This window comes from Ptychodera flava, chromosome 6 (genome assembly GCF_041260155.1).
Source record: "Ptychodera flava strain L36383 chromosome 6, AS_Pfla_20210202, whole genome shotgun sequence".
NCBI lineage: Eukaryota > Metazoa > Hemichordata > Enteropneusta > Ptychoderidae > Ptychodera > Ptychodera flava.
Window position 1 is genome coordinate 38850878 of NC_091933.1, and position 24536 is coordinate 38875413.

Sequence of the window (24536 nt, forward strand, 5' to 3'; positions counted from 1 at the left end):
TCCTTCTCAAATTGCAAACATTTGAAGAGATCAAAATCGATTGCAACTACTGAAAAAGTCTTTTGATGGTGAAAACATGACAAAGTGTCATACATTGACTGTCAGTTACTCATTGTTTAGTGGGCAAGAACAATGTATTTAAGCAATAAAGCACACCCAGCAATGGTACATGTATACCACGAGACCAGTTCACGACATACCGGTATATGCACGAGCGATAGCGAGTGCATATATGAAGTGAACTGGTCAAAATTGAGTGGTATACCGTTGCTGGGTGTGATTTATTGCCATTATATCATGACAGTATATTGAAATTCTGGCATGGAACGTCAAAAACGGGTCTTTGCTCAAGCTGAGAGCTTGTGCATATGCCAGCCATGGTATATCGCCAATATACCACAGTTCTTTTCGCGTCTCGACCAATCAGATCGCTGCATTTAAGCCACCAATATACTGGTATGATATAATTAGTTATATTTTGTGCGTTATGTCTTAACGTGAGCAGTATTACCACAGAGCAGCCTCATGAGGTAGTCATGATCTGAAAACATGATATACATACATTTATCAAGCGATAATTATCAATCAAGGAGTACATTATATAATCATGTTTGTATATGTCCTTGCAAAAGTCTGACATATAGTTGTATCGAGGTAAAGCTTTTTATGACATTTGCATGTCTGTGCAAACCTCATGTACTGGATTGTCTAGAAATATTTCCTGCCAGGCCTGGCAGCACACCATCTGCCAAGTCAGTGAAAAGCTTCAGTGAGCCCAAAACCTATGTTCACCTACTTGACATGGTATGCTATAGTAGGTTTAGTCAATAAAATGTAACGTTTTCAGCACAGTATGTTTTCTGAGGCCTTCAAAGCTTTGTTAAAATGCAAAATGCAAATTAGACATGATGTTATCCTTCACTGGTTATAACCAACTTGACCTGATGTTGACAATACAAACTTGCCAGGATAAGATTTAATGTGCAAGGACCTTGAACTTGAAGCTCTTTCCTTTCAGTTTAAAGAATTTCAGGTGCCATAGCATTTTATATTCTCACTTTATAAAAATTATTTTATTTTCCTTCTGATGTACAGGGATAGATATACCAGAGAATGGGGAGCTTACGAATGTCAAAGACATTAAGAAATGTACATTTCAAATCCAAGATTTGGTGCTGGGTCGGCTGAATGGTGCAGTGGCCGGCAGACTCATAGGCTCTGTGAACTGTCTCAGGGACAGCTATATTGGGACATTGTCCAGATGTCTAGAAAGCCTGGAAAAGAGCGAGGTGGAATTAGAACCCTCAGCCAGTCTTGCCTTGAAACAGGTGGGTGAAGAAGGGCCAGAAAAATTTGACTTTTGTTATTAGTACAGAGAAAAATTGCATCAAGCCACTGTTTAATATCAGGTATTGGAATGTCAGAAGCTAACACTTCCCACCATCAAAGCCAGTAACGTCAGATTGTATGTTCATGCCAGTGTAGCTGTGTGTCCTTAAGCACATCTGGCGATTTTCAGTAAATATTTAGCATATCAAGTGGTCAAACCTACTCAGGATCTATACGTTTAGCTCTCATGCTAATGAGCAGAATTCTTCTGCAACCCCAGTATTATCATTGGTAATGCTGAATTATTCAGCAGAAAAAAGTGTGATGAAGAATGTTGTGTTCAAAATATAGTGAACGCAAACAAGTCAGAGGCCTAACAACTTGCATGAACTTTACTGTAGATGCTCCATGTGTTGTGGTGCTTCTGATGGTAGTCAGATTTCATCATGGTCTATTTAAGTTTTAATGCCAGGTAAAAACACTCTGTTTTAAGTGTCTCTTAAAACAACACTCATACAACTTTTTGAGATATATTTGACTAGAACATATGGTTAACCCAAAATGTATAAAATTATGTTGGTTGAATTCATAAGGATTTTGACACGGGAGAATAAAGAAACATTGCATTTAGTAGCAATGGCTGAGTGGATATCTAGAAATCACTTGTCTCTGTGAGTAAGACATATATCTGGGAATGACATTTTTTGTCTTACTAAATATGACCTATCAGAAACATTACACTTTATCACAAACACACACACAGACACACACACACACACACACACACACACACACACACACAGAGACAGATATATATATATATATATATATATAATATATATATATATATATACATGTATATGTCATAATGCATTCTACAAGTTTGATATGGGAAAGACCTCGTCATCAGAAAACAAGACTTTAGCAAGCGGAGAAATTAGATAAATTAATATTTGCACGGCAAAAGTCAGACAAAAGTAAGTAAATGTAACATTTATATCATGTTAGGTTCCAATGAAAAAAAAATTGCTCTGGTCAGTATGCAGGTCAGTAGTAGAGAACACTGCAACTGGACTGTACATAAAATATTTTTTTTTATGATAAATAATCTTTTCCCCAAGGGCTTACACTTAATTGTAACCTGGTTGACCTCTGTATATTTTATTCCCAATACATCATTAGGTTGCATGTTGAAGCGACCGAAAACATCTACCAGTTTGATCCATCACACATCCAGTAAATATCAATGCTCATGTAATTAGTGTCTATTCATGAAATATCAAAATCACTTCTAGAGTGCATCGAATGCACCTCTTGAAAAAATATTTATATAATTTACAGGTCTTTTACTTGTGTGGCCTCTTTACAAAGCCTAGGGAATAAATGAAATTGTCTTTCTTCTATTTGTGAATATCAAAAATTGATTTCCCCCTCTACACAGAGTTACATGTATTGCAGGATATGGAGGCCATATTGAATTTGAACTACTGGTATCAATATATTTTATGTATTGTATTTTGCTAAAGAGTGAAAGCCGAACTTTATTCTTGATAGTAAAAGAGAATGGTTTTAGTTTCCTTCAGGAAAGGTTGAGTAAAAGTTACAAACTATCTGTTTTAAGGCTCATATTTGCGAAATTACTTGAGTACACTGACCTTGAATTCATTTAACCAGTTCTTGTTAACTACAGACAAATTTAACCAATTGTCTGTTGCTTTTTACAAAATGTTTGACAAACTTCAACTTGGTATAAGGGAGGATTAACAGCCAAAGCAACCTCTGAGGCTGAACGAACATACATATACACTGTACATGCACAGAGGGTCAAATCATGGTCAGCGGAAAACACACCTTGTGTATAGATGCTGTAAATTGTACCCAGATATCTCAACATGCAATAAATCCACACCTATATAATCTGAGATATTCCCGCCAAGTCTTCAGTGCACAAACAATTTCATGCAGTAAATCTGCATGATTGTCAAAGACACATGCCCAACATTCAGAAGTTCTAACTGCTGAACAAGTGTTACTTAAAACACTTTTTCTCATATTCTCAAAATTTGTACAACAAAATACATTAGCAATATTCACTACATTTGTAAATTACATTTTGTCTTGATCATTCCTGGCTGGCACACTCACAAAAATTTGCGTACAGTCAACTAATGAATTGTTGACTGAGTTGAACCTCTAGTGTGATTGCGCATACAGTACATGTATGTTACATGTATAGTACATGTACATTGTATGTATCCAATTAGAAACAGTGAGTTCAATTGCAACAACAACAATTACATGTTTGCATACCAGGGCATTGAAAATATTTACAGCTTACCAAATAACTGTTTTTCAATGTCATTCTTATTAAAGCTACTGTGTTTTTTCTGAACAATGGTACCAGTACATATGAAGTGACTTACATTTTCTGGGCCAAAGTGTAGGTCCAGAGTTTGTTTTTGACCACACCTTTGTTTTTTGTCAGAAGGTTTAAAAAAAAAAAATCATTTATGTAAACTTTATTCAGCAATATTTTATTGCAGTATGTAAATGAATGTGACAGTGAAACAATGAACAAATACATTTGTACATGTAAGCTCTACAGTATGTGTGACTTGTTAAAGAGGCACTCCCACTTGGTAACATTTTTAAAACATTTTTTTAATGCCAACGGTCGATATTTGACATGGCGACTGCGCGCGGATCGCGAGATATCGATAAAAACATGTCCTCAAAAAAGTTAAAGTTTGAATTCCGGTGGCCAACCTGAATTCAGCTTCCGAACATAGAACGTTCGGCACTGGGGCCATTGTCAACTAAGCTATGGAGTACGAGTCTACGCTGACGCTGCTGTATGCCACAGCAGTACCACTCGCGTCGGTGAGCGGCCATGTCCCGTGGGAGAAAGCCGAGTCCTACTGACTGCGCAAAAAAAACAAAAAACAAAGTTACTTTGCTGATTCCACCAGAATTCGCATAGGTGACTAATACAGATAGGTGCGGTTGATACATAGCATGCATAGTGGCCGCCGCGTGGTATGCGTGCATACCACGCGGCGGCCACTATGTATCGAACCACGCGTAACTGTGTGGCAGACGACAAAATGTAGTCATTAGAGGCAACTGATATTTTACATGTAAAAACTGATATCTATGTGGTATTGTTTAAAAATTTAATACAACTGATTGAGAATAATGAAAACGACAAAAACTAAGGAGAAGTTTTAAAAAAGAATTACCAGAGATAAGGGCATTGATAATGATGTATATAAAGTCATCACAGTAGGAGGTAAATTTAATTGCGTCATTCGAACGTTTTTGGACTCCTTAGAATATCGTCAATGAGCACAACAACACACTTTCGGGGGATTTCGGGTCATAAGCAGAAACGATCGTAAAACTTCGGGATGTGAAAAATACGCTCGGGAAATGACATGTTTTTATCGATATCTCGCGATCCGTGCGGAGTTGCCACGTCAAATATCGACCGTTGGCATTAAAAATATGTGTTTTAAACATGTTACAAAGTGGGAGTGCCTCTTTAATTTGACATGCCATCTTGTGTAGTACACAACAGATTGTTGAACTAATACACATATAGCCATTAGAACCACCTCCCTCCCCTCCCAATATTATGTCAGTGATTTAGAAGTCCACTTATTTTCTATGATAATATACTTTCTATTTCTAAAAGGTGTTAATGTTGTTGAATAATTTAGTGGCAAGACATTCAGTTTTGCTATTAGTGAAAAGAGCCATGAGTATGCTGTGCATTTTATCCCAATTTTAGATACTGACTCATCAATTAGGGCAAACACACATTCAGATGTAATACCTAATTAATGCAAGCATAGATGAATAAAAGATACACACATTCATAGACTACCAGTAGCTATGATCTGTGATTATAGCTACTGCTACCAAGCTCAATATGAAGAAATACATTTTCAGTTTAATACCTGCAAACAACAAAAAACAAATTTTGAGGCTGCAAATCTTTTTTGAGGCTACAAATCTTTACTGAGATACCATGAGAATCTGTAAGTCAATTTTGAAACACTCGATGAGGAGGTTGCACTGGGCCAGAGGTTGCAATAATTGCAAGTAGCCATAATTCATGGCTACTTTGGTATTGAAGCGCCAAAGAGTCAAGTTACATTTTATCACCAATTTAATATTTGCCATGAAGATTGGAATAATTTGGCATGAAGATTGGAATAATTTGGCGTGAAGATTGGAATTTGGTAGCAATGCTGTGGCCAGTGTGAGACAATTATGTGTTTTGATAGTCATAAAAGATATAATTTATCATGTGGAATTAGCCCAAGGGTAAATATCTACTATAATGTTGCTGCAAACTACTTGTATGTCACTGTACATGTACTTCTATGATCAATATGAACAGTTTGTGTTTGCCATACACCACAGTCACTGCAAAAACGACATGCATACATTAACAAAGATGTACATCTCTTTGTATAGGAATATCTGTAACAGGTCATTATCCAGTGTGTCCATATTTAGCCAGACACCCCCCAAATGACCTTAACCTGTTCTACTCCAATTCTTTGTACACATGTCCACAATCACCAGTGATAACGATGGTTTTGGGCCAACCATGGTGCTCAAAGGGGTAAATGAGGCTTGTACACCCTTCCACTATCTTCTCTAACTCCCTTGCTGCTTGTCAATCACAGTGTGTCGCTAACATGTCTTCGAAAAGTCTTGAACACCCTGTTGCATCTTGGAAGTGTAATATTCGCTCAGCAGAGTTTATCAGTGGGAATGTGTTCTTACATTCATATTTGATTAGAGGGAATACATTCTCAGTTTTTGACCAAAAATTAGGTTCAGGGTTCTGTTGGTCGCTTTAAGTGATTTCCATATTTTTTGTCGGTGGTAATGCTCAAACTCTTGTTGTCAATTTCGGCATTTTTAGCTATTATAGACTTTAGTCTATAGAAGCTATTGGGATGGGTATCCGTCCGGCGTCCGTCGTCAGTCTGTATGTATGTATGTATGTATGTATGTATGTATGTATGTATGTATGTATGTATGTATGTATGTATGTATGTATGTATGTCCGTTTGTGAGGCGTCCGTCCACTCAAATATCTTGAGAACCGCAGTACTTACTGATTTGGAATTTGTTGTGTAGATGAAAAATACGATTTTGAGAAACCTTTTTTTTTAATTTTTTGATATTGTTGAAAATAGGCAAATAATGCCAAAAAAGGTGTTTTTGGTAAAAAATCTTCTTCTTCATAACCGCTGGTCAGACAGCTTTGTTATTTGGTATACAGGTCCCTAGGGATAACCTAACTTAGATTTGTTCAAATTGTGATGAAATATGCAAATGTGTATTTTAAGGAATTTTTTCGTCATTTTTGGTCAAAATTTGAGTTACATTGTATGTAATTCTTGTACTGTATAAACCCTATCAATTCACCCAGAAAAAAATAATTAATATGATTTTAAATAATTGAATTAATTAGGAAATCATCAAAGCCAAAATAATTTTAGTGTGGAATTATCAGAAAGTTCAACTTTTTTTGACAGTTTATAGTGAAATGCTTACCATCTTGGAGGATTAAAACATGTAAAGGCAACTTTCCTGAATCCCAACTTTGATATATTCTGAACCACCATTTATGTTATCTAAAAGAAATTGCTCATAATAGTTTGTCATGATAGGGCGGTCAATAAATAGAGATAGAGAAAGTTCTAATTTCCATCTATGGTTGACTTGGTAAGGATAAAATAAGATTACTTTTGAGGAAAAAAATAGGGTTTTTATGGTAAAGGCTTGGCTGTAAGATTCCTCATGTGCTATTTATAGCAATTATGCTATCTGTGTAAACAATGCAATGAAAGTGTGTGATTCCTTATAATGCTTTTGATGACCTTGAACTTCTTAAGTTTCAAACATTTGTCTCTTCAGTGTGCTTTCTCTGAGTACGTACAGTACTCAACTTATTCAACAGAACTTACTTACAATGTTAATTTGAAAGTTAAAATGTGCTTGGTTAATAGGATGAAAATACTGATATTAAAAGATAACAAGCTCAAGATTCTTTATACCTGACAGATATGCTGTTTTTTTATGACGTAAATCTTGATTTAAGCAAGTCTTGTTTACTTTAATTAGAATGTAATTCTTTCGTTTATTTACTATTATAGACTAATATAGTCTGATGAAATATGCAAATCTGTATTTTTTGCGGAATTTTTTCCATTTTGGTCTGGCCATCCTGAAATGAGCTATCAAAGATATCCACCTTCTTCATCAATACATGTGTCACAAAAGGTTATTCTCTACATAACACAGCATAGCTCTGTCAACTGTTGAGTCGCTTGTGTTTTTTCAAAACCGCTGGTCAGACAGCTTTAATATTTGGTTTACATGTCCCTAGGATGACCTTAGTGAGATAATTTCATACAGTCAGGAAATACTTAATTTTGTATCCATGTCTATAGTAGCTTCAGGGACTTTGGCCCTATTTTTTCATCCTGTGACTGACACATACCTGATATAGTGATTCATTGGTACATACTTAATGTATTACGGTAGATACAGGACAGTGACGTTCACATGTGTCATCGGTTCAGTGCAGTCCTAACAGCAGTGTAGGGTTATGCTTTTCAATGATTTTGTTGTACCTATGGTTAAAATTTTGTCACAGTATCAAATCTAGTGAAATAGTTTTTAATCTCCCCTGTTCCTTAGGAAATGAAATTATGCATTTGTGTCAGTGACAACCGAGAATGTTTTTGGTTTTATAAGGCAAACTGAGGGTTTGATACAGTATGTGTCCTTCACTGTGATAATAAATATCCCACACTTAGGAGTGTGCTTGGTTCTCATTTCCATATCGTGGCTGCAAGGACTGTATTTTCATAGCCAAATGAACAAGATGATTTGTTAAACAAATCGATGTGTGCAAATTTAGTGCTAATGTGCTGGTTAGCTCTTCCTTGGTATTTTAAAATCTCAGGTAACCCTATTATCATAGAAGTGGCAGGAATGACTGGGCATTCATGAGATATTCACTGTTGATAAAGGTCATCTAAGTATGCATGTCACAAACACATTGTAGGGTTACCATTATAGAGAATATATTCTTAGATTTTGTTGTAGATTTTAAAGAAATTGAGCTTTAAAAAAATAAATGTATGAGTAAGAATAATTACAAGCAAATACATTTATTTAGGGAGTTTAACGTCGACTTCACAGTACATGTAGTTGCTCTGTATATTTTTAGCTCCGCTGTCAGCGACGCGGAGCTTATCAAATAGGTTGATTTTCCGTCGTCGTCCGTCGTCGTCCGTCGTCCGTCGTCCGTCAACAATTGCCTTCTCCTCTGAAACCGCAAGTCCAATTGCTTTGAAATTTTATATGCAGCTCACTTGGGTAACCTACTTAAGTTTGTTCAAATCGTGGTGAAATTTGCATATTTGTATTTTTGGGGCATTTTTTGGTGTTTTTGGTAAAAAAATCTTCTTCTCTGGAACCGCTTGTCCGATTGCTTTGAAATTTGATATGCAGTTTACTTAGGGTGACTTCAGTCAGATTTGTTCAAATCGTGGTGAAATTTGCATATTTGTATTTTTAAGGCAATTTTTGTCATTTTTGGTAAAAAAATCTTTAAAAATCTTCTTCTTCAAAACTACCAGTCAGATAGCTTTGATATTTGGTACATATGTCCCTAGGGATGATCTATTTCAGATTGTTCAAATTGTGCAGAAATATGCAAATTTGCATTTTTAAGGCAATTTTTGCCATTTTTGGTCAAAAATGTATTTCTCTAAAAGTACTGGTCTGATAGTTTTGAAATTTAGTATACAGGTTTCTATAGAGGAACTAAGTAATATATATGGAATTTCTGATGAAATCTATGTTTTTGTATTTTTGGGGCAATTTTTGCCATTTTTGGTCAAAAAATGTGTATTTCCAAAAGTACTCATCTGATAGCTTTGAATCTTGGTATACAGGTTCCTACACATAAACTAAATGATATTTATTGAAATTATGATGAAATCTGCAATTTTTTATTTTTGGGCAATTTTTGCCACTTTTGGTCAAAAAATGTGTATTTCCAAAACTAGTCATCTGATAGCTTTGCAATTTGGTATACAGGTTCCTACAGATCACCTTAATGATATTTGTTGAAATTATGATGAAATCTGCAATTTTGTAATTTTGGGGCAATTTTTGCCATTTTTGGTCAAAAAATGTGTTTCTCATAAAGTACTGGTCTGATAGCTTTGCAATTTGGTATACAGGTTTCTACAGATGAGCTAAGTAATGTATATGGAATTTCTGATGAAATCTGCAATTTTGAATTTTTGGGTCAATTTTTTCCATTTTTGGTTAAAAATGTGTTTCTCAAAATATACTGTTTTCGTGTCTTGTAAGCCCTTGGGGCTGGGTGGCAACCAAGCTGTTTAAGACCACACATGACACTTTAATAAATTGATATAACATAGCATAACATAACTGCTCTAATATAACAGCTTTGAAATTTGGTATACAGGTTTCTATAGATGAACTAAATTTGAACTTTTGAAATTATGATGAAATCTGCAAATTTTATTTTTGGGGGCAATTGTTGCCATTTTTGGTCAGAAAATTTTATTCTCCAAAAATTACTCATGAGATAGCTTTGGTTGACATTCTTAGGATGATCCCATGTGATATATTCAAAGTATGATGAAATCTTCGATTGTGTATTTTTGCAGCTATTTTAGCTACTTTTTTCTGGCCACTGCATTGAGCTATCAAAGATTTCCACCTTCTTCATCAACATGTGTCAAAAATAGTTATTCTCTACATAAACACAGCGGAGCTATATCGGCCGCTAGGTCGCTTTTCTAATTTAACAGGTGACTTCATCAACTTCAAAGAAATTACAGTGTAATTAGTATGTGCTACTGTAACTGTGCTCCAATGTCCCATTGTACTCATGATAGTAAGATGAAGTCAGTGTAGATTAGTCACTGAGAATGAAAAGCCCATTTGATTGCCACATTTGGTACATTGGTAAGAATGAAATTTTCCAGAGATGAATGGTTGTGTCTTCAATAATTATCTCCACACGAAAACCAGGGAAAATGATACATGCTACTATATCAAAATATTCTGCAGATTTTTGAAATGAAGTTGATCTATATAATATAAAGACAAGGCAGTATTTTGCCTTTTGATAGAAAAAAAAATGTTTGTCTGAGTGATAGCTGAGGGCTGAGATTCAATTTGAGATAATAGCCGTGTGACAGATAATAATATTTTTGATTTCAATCTAACTACTTCAACTATGAATCTTTGATAATTCTGTTTCCATGACTTACACGGCGATGATACAGGTAGATTGTGAAATACTGCTGTTCTAACCCAGCACCATGATTTGGTCAACTGCATCGTTATCAGTGGTAATGCCTGTGCTGCACACAGGGAAATGAGGTGAAAGGGTTAAAGGTCATGGGGAGATCATACAGTAGAGTCCTAATATACAATTACAGGGTCTTTCACCTGCAATCAGCTCTCTACTTCTGTTTCATATAATAATGGTATTTAATTACATCCATTTCCGTACTCTGAGAATGGGCATTCAGAATGGATATTATATATGTACAGTGTATGTCAATATGTATTGATGAAATACAGTATGTAACGATTGCAAACATTTGACCTGCATGGTATTTTATGTTGAGATTTTGAGATAATAGTCTCATTCGTACATAATCTTGAAGTGGAAGTCAACACTGTATGTTTAAATCTGTGGGCAAAACCATTCACTAAAAAACTTACAAGCTTTACGGAAAGAAATAACGCAAAGAATGAAAGCTAAATATGCTTCAAATTCATCAAACCAGGTAGTAATGTCAGGTGTTCTGAGTGTATCAAAAATAATCTCAACTCAGTTACTTAATCAATTCATTCATGTGCATTAATATAATGACAGTCGTTTGTTTCTAACACAGCAGAATCTCCTTAAAAAATATTGATTTCAAAATATTGATTTCACAATACATTATTATTCCGTGGAATCAGTGAATTCTTATTAGCCTTGAACTGTACAAGGACACGTCACAAGTAACAGTCTTTAAATTCACATTCTTCTCCCAACATACATGTACAAATACGTGTATTGGTTCCTGTTATTGTGAAATAGGGCACAAAGCCTTTACTGTCCTTATCTTGCACTGAAATGACTCATGTACAGTGTACAAGTAGGTCAGATGAGTCACTGCATATTATGGATTGTGTCTAGCGACATTACCACTTTCACTCATTTCCTCCACACCCCTTCTTTTCTGGATATTCAATTGAAAGTTATCAGACTCTCAATGTTGTCCTTTTAGTGTACAGGATGTACGTTTGCACTCATTTTCAAATTTACAGATAGCCTCCACAGTGAAGTACTTTCAAATTTACAAAAATATATATGTTGAATTATGAGTACAGTATGTATTCCTGGAACAACTAGGAAAATTTTTAAAAGCTACAGTAATAGCACAAATTAATTCCTAGTGAAGTAATATTATTTCAGTTGTATATTCTGTATATTTTGACTTACATAGTTCACACCTCAAGCTCAGTACCAGAAGTACTGTACGACAAAATTCAAAAGTAATGTTCCAAGATAAAGTGCATGGCATATTACCTCATTTCCTCTGACATTTTGGCCAAGTTTCTTCATCACAAGAGTTTTACTAAACTTGGTTTATGACATTGTCAGTCAAATACACTGGGCTCACATTTGACGAAGCAAGATATGCACTCTAAAACAGCATACAATGTATCTACATGTATGTAATGTTTCATGGGTACAGGTTCATTTTCTGTCATGTATGCATTACTGTACATAGCTTGCAAAATTACCAGTTTGACCCTTTCACCATCATGGTTTGCCCCAAACCCACTATTTTCAATGGTGAGTGTGGACCTTTTAACTTAGAATGCGGGGTGAACAGGTTAAGATGCTCAAGAACAAGATGTATATTTGTTGCACACAGATCAAAAATGTTTGTTAATCTCATCCTTCGGTCTCTTTTAGATACTGAATGCTGCCTACCAAGTGGAGGTTAGCGTCAATACCAGCTCCTCTATCGTCCGCATAATACTGGAGAAAATGAGACAGGTATGTTTTTGCAAAGTTTACAAAGAGTGAGCCAATTTTATTTTTATTTCATAATGGAGGATAGAAAAGACAAATGTAATATGCAGGTAAACTGAATTAGTAGGACGTCATTTCAATAATAGCAATGACAACATGGATGTTGTATACAGAGTATTCGGAATGAATATCTCATTATTTGTGTATTTTTGCCTGGTAGTCATATCTCAGTGGTGGATGTGCACATATTGTTCTAGAAATGAAAGACTACGGAAGCAATGGAAATTGTGCCAATTCAAAGTGCTGTATGTAGCAAAATGGCCACCTATGGTGTTTCTGTTGTGGTACATTAGTCTTGTGAATGGCGTATTCTTGAAGAACATACCCTGTCATTCTCACACTGTTGTTGAAATGCTGCTGTGGTTCCATAGTCACAAACAGTAATTGGTTGAACAAAACAGTGATAATGCTCTATACCAAACTTTGTTCCTGGTACAGACACTGGTTAACCTTTAAAGCACAGGCTTATAAAGTGAGAATCCAGGTTTCATGTTTTGTCAAGTGTTTCTCCTCCACTAAAGCTCTGAAAAACTACTGTGCAAAAATTCAGATTCATTGTATCTTCACAGCCTCACACACATCTGCCATTGGAATTCTGTCATTGAAAATATATAGCTATGTGTGTGCAGGTGTATGTCTTTGCTCAAGAAGTTCAAAGGTCAAAGCAATAAAATTCTTATGCCAGCATAATAAATGCAGAGAACTATAGATTGATGTGATAATTTCCCTCGAATCAGTTTAAATTGTGATATTCTTCAGTCAGAAATTCACATAGTGTTTATTATTGTGGTTGCACTTACATTTGTTGGAGTAAAACTTAATCATCAGACCGTAGAGTAAATAAATCTTCATTTGATTTCCTTGAGTTCCTAGATACATGTACAGATACATGTAGCCATGTGTACATTGCATAAATCTTTTGTCGTATGCTTTGGCTTACAGGTGCTACAGTCAATGCCATGGAAGGCCCCACCAAAGCTTGATGCAGAGTGGAAAAAGAAAGTTGCTCTTGACATGATGAACAGTCTCAGTGAATCAAAACTTGCAAAGAATATCTGCCAGCAGGTAAATAAACAGATGCTGGGTGTGGTTAGGATCAAATTTTTTCAGGACAAGTTAGGCCTTCAGCAAGGGGATGCTATGTTCAGTATGTAATGTATAATGAGAGCCTTAAATGTCATAATAAAGAGAGTTTGCTCAAAGAACTTAGAAGAATGAGATTGAATGACAGTTAAGGGTATGGATATTTTATCAGTGTTATGCACCATTCAGTTGTTTCAACTTTTTGAACTGAAAAAAGATTGAAATCCCTGCAGTTTGACCATGAGTCAGTTGCTTTTTCTGGTAATTGTATTTAAATAAAAATCCTGCCGGTATGACTTGCATCTTTCTTCTTCATAAAAAACATGTTACTGAAAAAATTTGAGAGCCATAATCTGAAATTAGGCCTTTGAAAACTACAATTGTAGATTTCCTGGTCACAACTACCTTGTCAACAAATAGAACTGAGACAGTGGATTTCTCTACTTTCCCTCCGTAGTTCAAGACAAGACTGAACAGTTCCCATGAAGCCTTCAATCAGTCAATGAATCAGCTGGAGGCCAAGCACTCAGGCAGACTTGAGAAAACTGAAGAGCAGAGGATGCGAGTGAGAAAAGTACATGCACCAAAGCTAGCTAGACTGTCTCTTGAAAGTACCTCCCTGAAAGATGTCATTTTACATGGTGAGCAATTACTGTAGCTTTCATTGATGGTTTGATTCATTACAACATGGATGGTTTGTCTGAGAGTCTGTAATTACAATCAGTGTCTTTAAGTATTAAAATTGAAACCTTCATTCATTGCCTGTATCAGCATATAGGTATGCATTATTGCCATAGAAACCAATACAATGAAATTGTAGATACATACAAACAATAAAAATTCAAATTCAAACAATAAAAATCTTACGTGGACAATGCATTTCAGAAATGTTTTATTTTGACTTGGCAAACCTGTGTCTGTTGTAACTTTCAGATTTATTACTTCAGTGCCCATTTAAGACACTGCCACCCATAGTACCCCACGCCTACCAATGGAGGATTTTCAAGACCCAATTTTGATGTTAAAGTTCATTTTATCAGGAATTCATCTTGATTGGAAAATGCAAAAAGTATAACTCTTAGAACATTCTTGATCAGACAAACATTTGTGATATTCATATTTAAGTTATTTGATAATTCTCTGCACTTGATGATTTACTTTTGGCTACAGGTATGCCACAGATGGGGCGTGAGATTGGCAGGGGACAGTACGGAGTAGTGTATGCATGCGATTCCTGGGGTCCATACTCACCCTGTGCCTTGAAATCAGTGGTACCACCTGATGACAAGCACTGGAATGACTTGGCCTTGGAGTTCCATTACACAAGGTAATAAATTATTCATGTAGTTGTCAACGATGGTCAGATATGAGACCAGATATGAGACCAGATATGAGACACAATGTGTTAAGATATGTTAACACTGTAATCTGTATCAAAACATTAACATGTGTGTATATTCATCAATATATTTGTAATTTTCAATCAATAAATATCTTCTATCATGCGGAAATTTGGTGATAATCTTTACTGTCAAGTTTATTGCAGTCAGCAGTTGTCCATGCAAATTAATAACAAATGATACAGTGCTTTGGTATGTTTGTCACAATTACTCTGGCTTTTCCAATGAAATAATTCATGGGATTGTTTAACATAAACAGGATTGTTATATTTTTTGGAACAACGACATTCACACATTGTTTCTGTAGTTGAGTTTCATAAACAAACGTACACTTGTAGGAAACTCTAGTTTGATGCGTCACAAAACCTGAGTTCACTACCACCAGGTTTGACTTTGTCAAGTACCGGTACATCTATTTTATAGATGCCTTACACTATGCAGCCATGCAAATGTTGCAGTCTTGATTGTAGAACCTGATGACAAACAGTACATAGATTTGAATGTATCTGAATCTATGACTTGTTAAATGCATAGATTAAATCATTGTTTTGGCAAAGTCTCCGAGACAAATCTCAGGATGGAAGGTATATGATGTTTTCTGTGTAGCCAGTCACTAATTCAGCCTGAGGGAGTTCTCACTTCAATGTTATGCTCTGATAACTAGGAATGCTTTGGAATAAAATGATGGCCGCACAGACTTCTGTAGTGCAGTATTCCGTGAACAAGAAAGATATTGCATAAAGACATCACAAAGAAAGTAATGAGCATAACCACAGACAGGAATGTTGTATATCTGTCTTACTTTATCCAAGTCTTGGTTTTGTTCATACCACTGTCCATTTTAACTGTTGGTTTCATCAGATCTATTTCCATCTTTGAGTCAGTGTATTTGAGGGCATTTCTAGCCATTCTGTTCAATGTATTAGGATTTAACCTTGTCACTACTCACACCAGTCCCATTCCCCTGTATACAGCTTCATCATTAACAACACCGGGATGGGGCCAAACCATGGCAATGATAGGTTTAGTTTTTTCAGTCATTTTACTGATTCCATTTAACTCTTGATATAGTATAGGTAATGTTATTCTGTCTGCACAGAGTAATTTCATTCCGTGTTTAATTTTCACCATTGATGTTAATGGAAAAATGATTGAAATCGTAATTGTTTTTGTAAATTCTGCAGGGTGATAATAGAGAAATGTTTCCTCTAAAAATAGCATCATTGCTAATATGTAGCTATTGATACGGGAGGGAAATTAAATTTTAAATCATTTCATACCTGCCACTCCCATGACAAATTTCAGCCTTCAAAATCATTTCTTGAAATAGTCAAAGTGGTTGACTGTGAAACCACGCTGTAAAGAATGTCTCAGGTTGAACATATTTGAAATCACTGCCTATAAATGAATAAAGTGAAAAATAATAATGCAGGTTTTGTTTGTGAATTAAGTTTTATTACAGTAGTCCATGAGCATGGTTCTAATCTAAGTCCAACAGCTGTTGTTTTGGCATTGTTTTGATCTTAATATAAGTGCCATCAAATAACAGTATCATTGACAGAAGTGTGATATCAGGCATAATCCTTTGCCAAGGTCATAGTCATCATGATGTTCAGGTGTTGACTGACAAGTTCATATTGTTCTCTGAAGGCTAGACTTTGGACGCTGGTGTTTTTATTTGTTATCAACAATTCTCTGAAGATTAGGGTTGAATCCGTGGATGTGTTCAGGTTACATGTGTGACAATAGTACATGTATGTGTTTGATTAGCCAACTTATGAAATAAATGTAAAACACTCACTAGGTATGCTTTCAGAACTCTTTATGTCAACAAGTGACCTTCCTCATAGTGCTTTCTTTATTCTTTTCCTAAATTTCAGTTTGAAAAGGGACTCTGTGTAAACTTTGATTGTTCTCATTTATTATTTTATTTATCTATTTATTTATTTGATGGGGCAACAGGCCCACAGGCCCAAGAACAGACTCCAAGAAAATAAATACAAACAAACAAACAAGGAAACAGTACAATATAAACAAACATAGTAAAAAATAAAGATACAATAAGAACAGAATGAATACAGAGAATGGACCCTAAGTATAAAAATATCCAGACACAAACATCTTAAAAGTGGGACTAGGTCAAAAAATATCGACAGAAATGTCATTACATAGTGAAATAGACCCAGGGATTAAAGTTAATTTTCTAAGATTCATCCTGAGATTCCACTTGTGACTTTCAAATTGCGCCCAAGAAAGCACAGCTTTCAAATCAAAGGAGCTGAAGCTATCACTGACTTTTGTAATTCCAATTACTTCAGAGTGATATGAAATTTCCAGTAGAGGTAATTCAAATTGCTTCAGAGTGACATGAAAATTCCGGTAATTCCAATTACTTCAGAGTGATATGAAATTTCCAGTAGATGTAATTTCTGATTATTAACACTGTAAAATGATGAAAGGCCATTCCAATCGCACACTTGTAACCGACATTTTCTTTGATAATGGGCCTGTTATCAGTTGAACCTTGACCTCAAGCGCATTTTAATGGTGAACCTCTTTGTCTGTATATTTTGTTTTTATCACAAATGTGAAGATCTATACCGGAACATGAACACATAGTTGCCTTGAGGGGCTCAGTCATCGACAATACCTATGGCAACGGCTCCTCCCCAGCTGTCCTCTTGATTATGGACAGGCTACAGCGTGACCTGTATGCCGGCATCAAGATGGGATTGGACATGGTGAGCAGATTGCAGATAGCCATGGATGTAGTGGACGGAATACGGTATTTACACAGTCAGGGCCTTGTACATAGGGACATCAAACTCAAGAACGTACTGGTAAGTGTTGCAGAATGGTGTTTTCAGGGACAGTGTTGTTCCAAGGCAGAGTCTACCCTTTCTGAAATACATGATTAGCTTAAGACTGTGCACATGGAAATTGTAATTTAGAGATTTTAAGTAAAAAAAATTACATCATAAATGTGAGTGCTCATCTTTCCTTGCTCTTCCTGAGTGAAGTAATATCTCCATGAATATGTTATGACTTTAATACATACAAGAATGATTTTCTCCTAAACGTTGGGGTCAACAAACTGCTGCCAGTTATAAAATAAAGATACATTTCACAAAAAAAAATTAAATGGACACTTAAATAGTTCACAAGTTGAAAAGTCAAAAGTCATGATATTCAACAAACATTACATGAAAGCAAAACAAAGTCAACATCAATAATATCATTAAAAATATTTTTTATACATCGCTTTTTGTTATCTCAGTAATCTCATAAGGTGTGTTGAATGCCAAAATGTCTACTAGTTTACTATCTATGGTAAATCAATTTTACGCACCTTTAGGTTTATTCTCTTTCTAATCAAGAAAATTTCATATTTTTTCCAATTTGATGTTGAGAGTTTTGAACTCTTTACAGTGAGAGGGCAAACCAATCTCTGTAGTGACTTACCCTTTGCAGGGATTAAGGCAATCACAGAAACCTTTCCAGTATTTTGATGTCACACATTTACAGTCTGAAACCCATCGGGAAGATATCTAAAAATATGAAAAATAACTGCTTAATGTGTGTACCTTTGCTCTAGTGCACCATATGTTAGTAAATGCAAAATTCTGCCACCCTGTGACTATGTATTTGTATCATTATCGTTTTCAGCGTTTTGTAGTGTTAGACTTTCTGGAAGCCTGGCTGTTACAACAATCAGGGTGTGGTTAAAATGCTCTGTATTAAAACTCTGATTCTTGAATTAGATGCACTGCATGCATGCAAGAGCGTATTTAGGAAGTACATCTGTTGACATGCTATCTGATTCTGTGTTGGTGTTGTATTGATCCATGCAAATTTTTACATTCAATTATTATAAGATTTGACTGTTTTCATATTTAGGTGCTATGGGGTGTAATTTCTTTGTAAAAGTATATTTTGTCCACATGCAAAGGTTTACCTATCTCTGTAGGAAGTAAAAAGGGTTAGATAATGACTTTCTTGTTGCAAGTACATTATTGTCTATAATTAAACTCTTACCTGTTTGTACACATTTGAGATTACAATGTCCTGTCCATCTTAGTTTAGCGGCAACATGTTTTGATTTGGTCTGCTGTTATACTTTTATTGAAGTTGCAGGGTTGCTTTTTGGGCCCTAAGGCAATAATACGTTGTTACATGTTGTTCAGAATGAATCTTGAGGAATTTGGGCTGAAGTAAGGCGTGATTCTGTGATTGTTGACATGATCTAAATTTTATGTGTTGTGGGACACTCATTTACAAATGAACTTTTGATTTAAAGATTGTCTTCAATGAAAATTGTGAAATCCACTGAAACCAGCTGCTGCAGGAGGAGGGAATAAATTTGAGCAAAACCTGTGTTCTTATGCTTCTGAGACTTTGTTCCAGATTTAGAACTAGGTCTTACTAGATGTCAACAACAATTTGTTTCCACCCTCATATATCATTTCCAGTTGTTTGGAAACCCATGTTTAAACTTCACTCCATGATGTCTCAATGGGACCATATTTTTTGCCTTTATCGGCCAATGACAGTGTGTTTATATATCCAACATTTTGAAGCCTGTTTGAACTTAAATATGTATGACAGATTTGATATTTCTGTGTCTTTATTTGGTGACTGCACAGATTACAACACATGGAAGATTTTGCTGTCAAACTTTGACAGATTCCACTCCTTCTTATTGTTGTTTATGACAACTGAGTGAGGCAAGTGATGGTTTAGTTTACAATGTAAACATATTTTGAGGTTGTTTTGGGTCAATACACTCAAGCCTGGTTACACTGTTGACATACATCCTAGCATGTTCTTGACCTTCACCCCAGTTTCCTCTTGACCTTAGTAGTTGCAGAGGCTGCCCCAACAAGATAAGCATGGGTGTGCAGACAGTATGCAAACTACCTGATATTTCCCGTGGAATATTGCCAAATGTTTTTGACATTTTAAGAGGAACATTTTCTGTCTTGGTTGATCTCAACTGATGTTACATACTCCAGTACATGTACATGTTATTGTCATTTGTTGAGTGTGTGTGCACTAGGGCAAAGGTTTTTGGATGTCATATTTGAACAGTCTGGTGGTCACTTTACAGGTATTTGATTTGACTGATAGGAAAACTTGAACGGTAGCATGCCTTTTTTCATGTGAATGGTCAATTTTCTCCAGAACTTTATTAGTGCCATAGTGTCCTGAGGATCTAGGTATTAGTTGGACACATCAAATACCACAAGTAAAAATGTTTCTTCTGCCATAAAAAATAAAGAAAATGAAGTAATCACGTCTAGAGTAATGGTGGTCTGCCTATTGGTAGTTGGCATGCATAGGTTTTCATTTTCATGAAATACACTGATATTTACATGAAAATCTCTACAAAATTTCATATTTTTTACAATCATATGGATTACAGTTATGCATTACTATATTGAAGACCCAACCTCAGTATGATTTAACAAATATTGCCACAAAAAGTCAATATTTACCACTTTTTTGTAATGGCCGTGAGTACCCAATTCAGTGAGATTTTCCATTAGTTAGCTGTGTAATTACCCATTTTGAAAGCATTTCCTGCTTAATATACCTTTATGTTTCATGATTCTGTGGTTAACATGTGTGAACAATTGCATATTGTAACAGTAAGACATGTTTGTTCATGTATTTTAACATCGGAAAAACACACACTATTGTTGAGCTTATGTTCGAAATATTGTGCAAAATACTTTATTCCTATAATTAACTGTGATTTCTGAACTACATGTAAATATTTTAGGCTGATCAATGCAGTATAGAATTATGAAAACAGAGAATACCATTTCCTCTGACTTAGAGGGAAAATATATTTTAATTGGTTGTTGTGAAGACTTGTCTTATATCGTCAGTTCTACTCATTGTGAACGAAAAGAAATGAACTGAATTTATAATTTACAAAAACCTGTTGATTGAAGCTTTTTCAAAATCAGCATTTTTAAATCAATCATTTAGTGTTACCAAGAGTGATAGAAAGAAAGTTTCCGCAAGATGACAGAAAATTAAATATACATTATCCTATTTCTTCTGTAATACTCTATGGCCTGATTGGCAGGAATTTGACTTATGTCTGACTTATGCCTCAAAACTAAAAGTTGTAAACTTACTTTTTCCTCAAGAAACTAAGCCATTCTCTCACATAATTTGGAACAAAATCAAAGGTCACTATGCAAAGTTTTGGATAAGGAAAATTTATCTAAAATACGTTGATACTTGAAATTCAAAATGACTACTATGCTTGTGTTAACATTATGGAGAGAATGTAGGTTTCCGATAAACCCAAGATATTTCAAATTTTATCTACTCTACAATCTTCAAAATGAGTCTATACAAAGCAGCTGACTAGAAAGACATTGTGAAATGGAATATCCAAGGCACATTCTACTAAAATTGGCCGTTAAAAAGGCCTAGCTATATTTATCTGTACGGATGGTTTCCAGCTATTTTCATCTGAACATCTGAGGTACAGAAACAGACCTGATACACCCTTCCTGTTTTGATGCGTCTGTACCCACTGTAGCAGTGTACATGTAGCAATGTGTTGCAAATTCTCACATTATTGTGAACTTTCGTATTACAGTCACAAAAGTGTGAGTGTCATCGTGGTTAGTGATCATACAACAGGAAGAACTGATGTACATGTGTCAGTACATGTAATTTGTAACAGTGGCACCCATACAGTGTAGCAAGCATGGCTTGGTGATTATCATGCAATTCATAAAACTGTTGATGACTACATGAAAATATACATGTATATGATTATTTTCATTTGAAGGATTTCTTGTTGAGATACTGTAAAAGTTTCAAAGCATTTGTTGAGATAAATTGGAATATTTTTAACACTCAACAGTTGCCTTTTTCCACGTGAAACAGTTCTGATGATATATCTATAAAGGAAACAGAATTTTGTCTGGAACTGTATTGAAAAACTTCAACATGATATTTCTAAATATGAAACTAAAGCAGTATCAAAGTGTTTTTCAAGTGCATTGCTTCAGTTGACTTATGAAGAAATAAACATAAAGTAAGAACAGTACATAGTATATTTTAGGTTTCTTACGTACAAACTAAGGTACTGGATTTGTGATGTGTATGTCATGGACAACTCAGGAAAATGTATATTCATGAGTGACTGTGAAAAAATATCTGTTTACGCACTAAACGCTTTCAAAAACACATTGTTACTGACCTCAGTTACATGTGAAGATATCAAAGTGTATTACAAATCACCTTTTGAACTCAAGACTGCCACAGACAGGAGTTTATTTGTCTTGTGTAGGGGGGACAATGCGATGAACTTATGAACCGTGCAGAAGTGGTCAAGACTTTTAAGCTTTGACTGGCTGAAATCAAGACTTTTAAGATTTCCTAGGTAATGTCAAGGGTAACAGATTTTAATAGTCTAGGTCACTTGCTGTTTTTGTCAAAGTCATGTGACTGATACCTTGAAGTTTCTTGCCCAGTGGAAAAACACACTGAACTTATGTGATAAAGTTAAAATCTTAAACAACAAAAATCATGGTATTGATTCAAAATCTTACTGACAATTTCAGTCTTGTTCCATCACAATTTAGACCACCGGTTTCTGTCCCATAAAACATTTAGATTTAGGCACACTCATGCTCTTGGAAATTTTATGATTAATAAAATACATATTATGTGCTCTAAAAGCAGTGTGTTCACCAGTCATCAAAAAATGCAGGCATAAACCATATATGGATTTCACTTCTCTCAGGAAAAAAGCTTTGTAAACTCTTTAAAGAATGTGCCACCAAGTGTGTTTGTTAATTTGTATGTTAGCTAAATGCAGAAATGCAAAGAGTATTATGTCAAACCTGTCAAACTTCAAAAATGAATTTGATTACATGTAAGAGTGCCTTCTGTTGTCCAAGATAGCATAGCTGTGCAGAGTGTGTAGGCTGGACCTCTTGACCTTAAAACTGACTGTTTGTGAGACAGGAGTTCTTTTCAGGATAAAGGTTATATTTGCTCATGGCACTTCCACTTGCTTGTAATGATGGACCTACATGTATGACTTGAAGGAATAACTTATTTGCAAGCGTACCTCACAATGTAACAATATCTATGTAGTTTCCCAGAACAACAGCTGAGAATCAAAAGACCTTGGACCGTTTTAGAGTTTCACTTGACAAGCTTTCTGAACAAAAACAAAAGAGTGTAAGCCCATGTGTGTGACCTTTGTCACAGAGCTTCAAGAATAAAACAACTGCAAGACTGACTCGTATTTTCTTTTCCATCTCAACCCAACTCAGCTTGACAAGCACAACAGGGGAAAGATTACAGACTTGGGATTTTGCAAACCAGAAGCCATGATGAGTGGCAGTGTTGTGGGAACACCCATCCACATGGCACCGGAACTCTTCACGGGCCGATACGACAATAGTGTTGATGTCTACGCCTTCGGAATTCTCTTTTGGTACATATCAGCCGGTCATGTCAGGTTGCCTTTGTCATTTGAACAGTGTGCCAGCAAAGACCATCTGTGGAATGCTGTCAGACGAGGTAAGGCCCCTCAAAACTTCCCATGATAAATAACAATGTCGAGAACAGTATCTCTTTCTTTATACAAATCTAAATATTTTTGTGTAAAAAGAACTTGTGTCTTCCATTTCATGATCTCATTTTAGACATGAAGCTTTCAGCAGCAGGGATATTTTCATATGTTTAGAGGTTTGTATATTTCCATAAAAATGTCCTGCAGTTCTGCCATTTTCAAAAAATGCAATTGTAATTTTTTCCTCTCCAACAAACCAGTGCTATCCTGGTCACTGTCTGTGTACTGTTCCATAGCACTGAATAGCAATTAACTTAGTAAGATGACAATAAATGTTGAAAGCCTGAAGTTTAGAACCAAGCAACACCATGAGATTTGCTGCATCTTGGTTGCAGTATTCTGAAATAAAAGCTAGCGAAGAAAGATAGAAAGATAGGACAGAGCTGACAGATTTATATACATGGACTTACTTTTGAATGGCATTTTGTCATGATATACCCATGTGCAGGCCAACCACAATGTACGGGTAAGGGATTCACATCCAGGGACATTCATGGTATACCTTTACAGGTGTAAAATTTATGCATTGGAAAATACCTTTGATTCTAATTGTCAATTTATCCTTGGAATGCACACTCATCTGTGACCAAAATTGTAACCTTCATGTCGCATTGTTCTGAAATCATAGTTCTACCTTGCAAGAGTTCAAGTTCACATATGTTACACACTTTTCAAGTGGATACTACTCTTCTCAATTGTTTTTGAGAGTTTTGCCTGTATAATAATAAGTACAACTGCCTTGGTTGAGTTCAGGGTTAGACATATGTTGTAAATTTTTGAACCCAAACTTTCTGGACATGCTAACAAGATGGTGTTTAGTTTCAGGATACTATTTGTACATGACCAACAGGGCAAGGTCAAACTTTATTTGATCAGTTAATTTCTCAGGAATTTCCTTTTGCACTTAAATATGTGCTGCAGTACTTTTTGTTAG

The 24536-nt window shown here is 35.4% G+C and overlaps 1 protein-coding gene across 1 annotated transcript in view; it reads left to right on the forward strand.

Moving 5' to 3' along the window:
* The window catches only part of LOC139135731 (dual serine/threonine and tyrosine protein kinase-like), a 47011-nt gene that overhangs the window by 14496 nt on the left and 7979 nt on the right, over positions 1–24536 (forward strand). Inside the window, exons 3-9 of the mRNA XM_070703380.1 lie at positions 1096–1328; positions 12386–12469; positions 13448–13570; positions 14046–14229; positions 14759–14915; positions 17582–17828; positions 23301–23550. Coding sequence (XP_070559481.1) covers positions 1096–1328; positions 12386–12469; positions 13448–13570; positions 14046–14229; positions 14759–14915; positions 17582–17828; positions 23301–23550 — 1278 coding nt within the window. The remainder of the gene's footprint in view (positions 1–1095; positions 1329–12385; positions 12470–13447; positions 13571–14045; positions 14230–14758; positions 14916–17581; positions 17829–23300; positions 23551–24536) is intronic.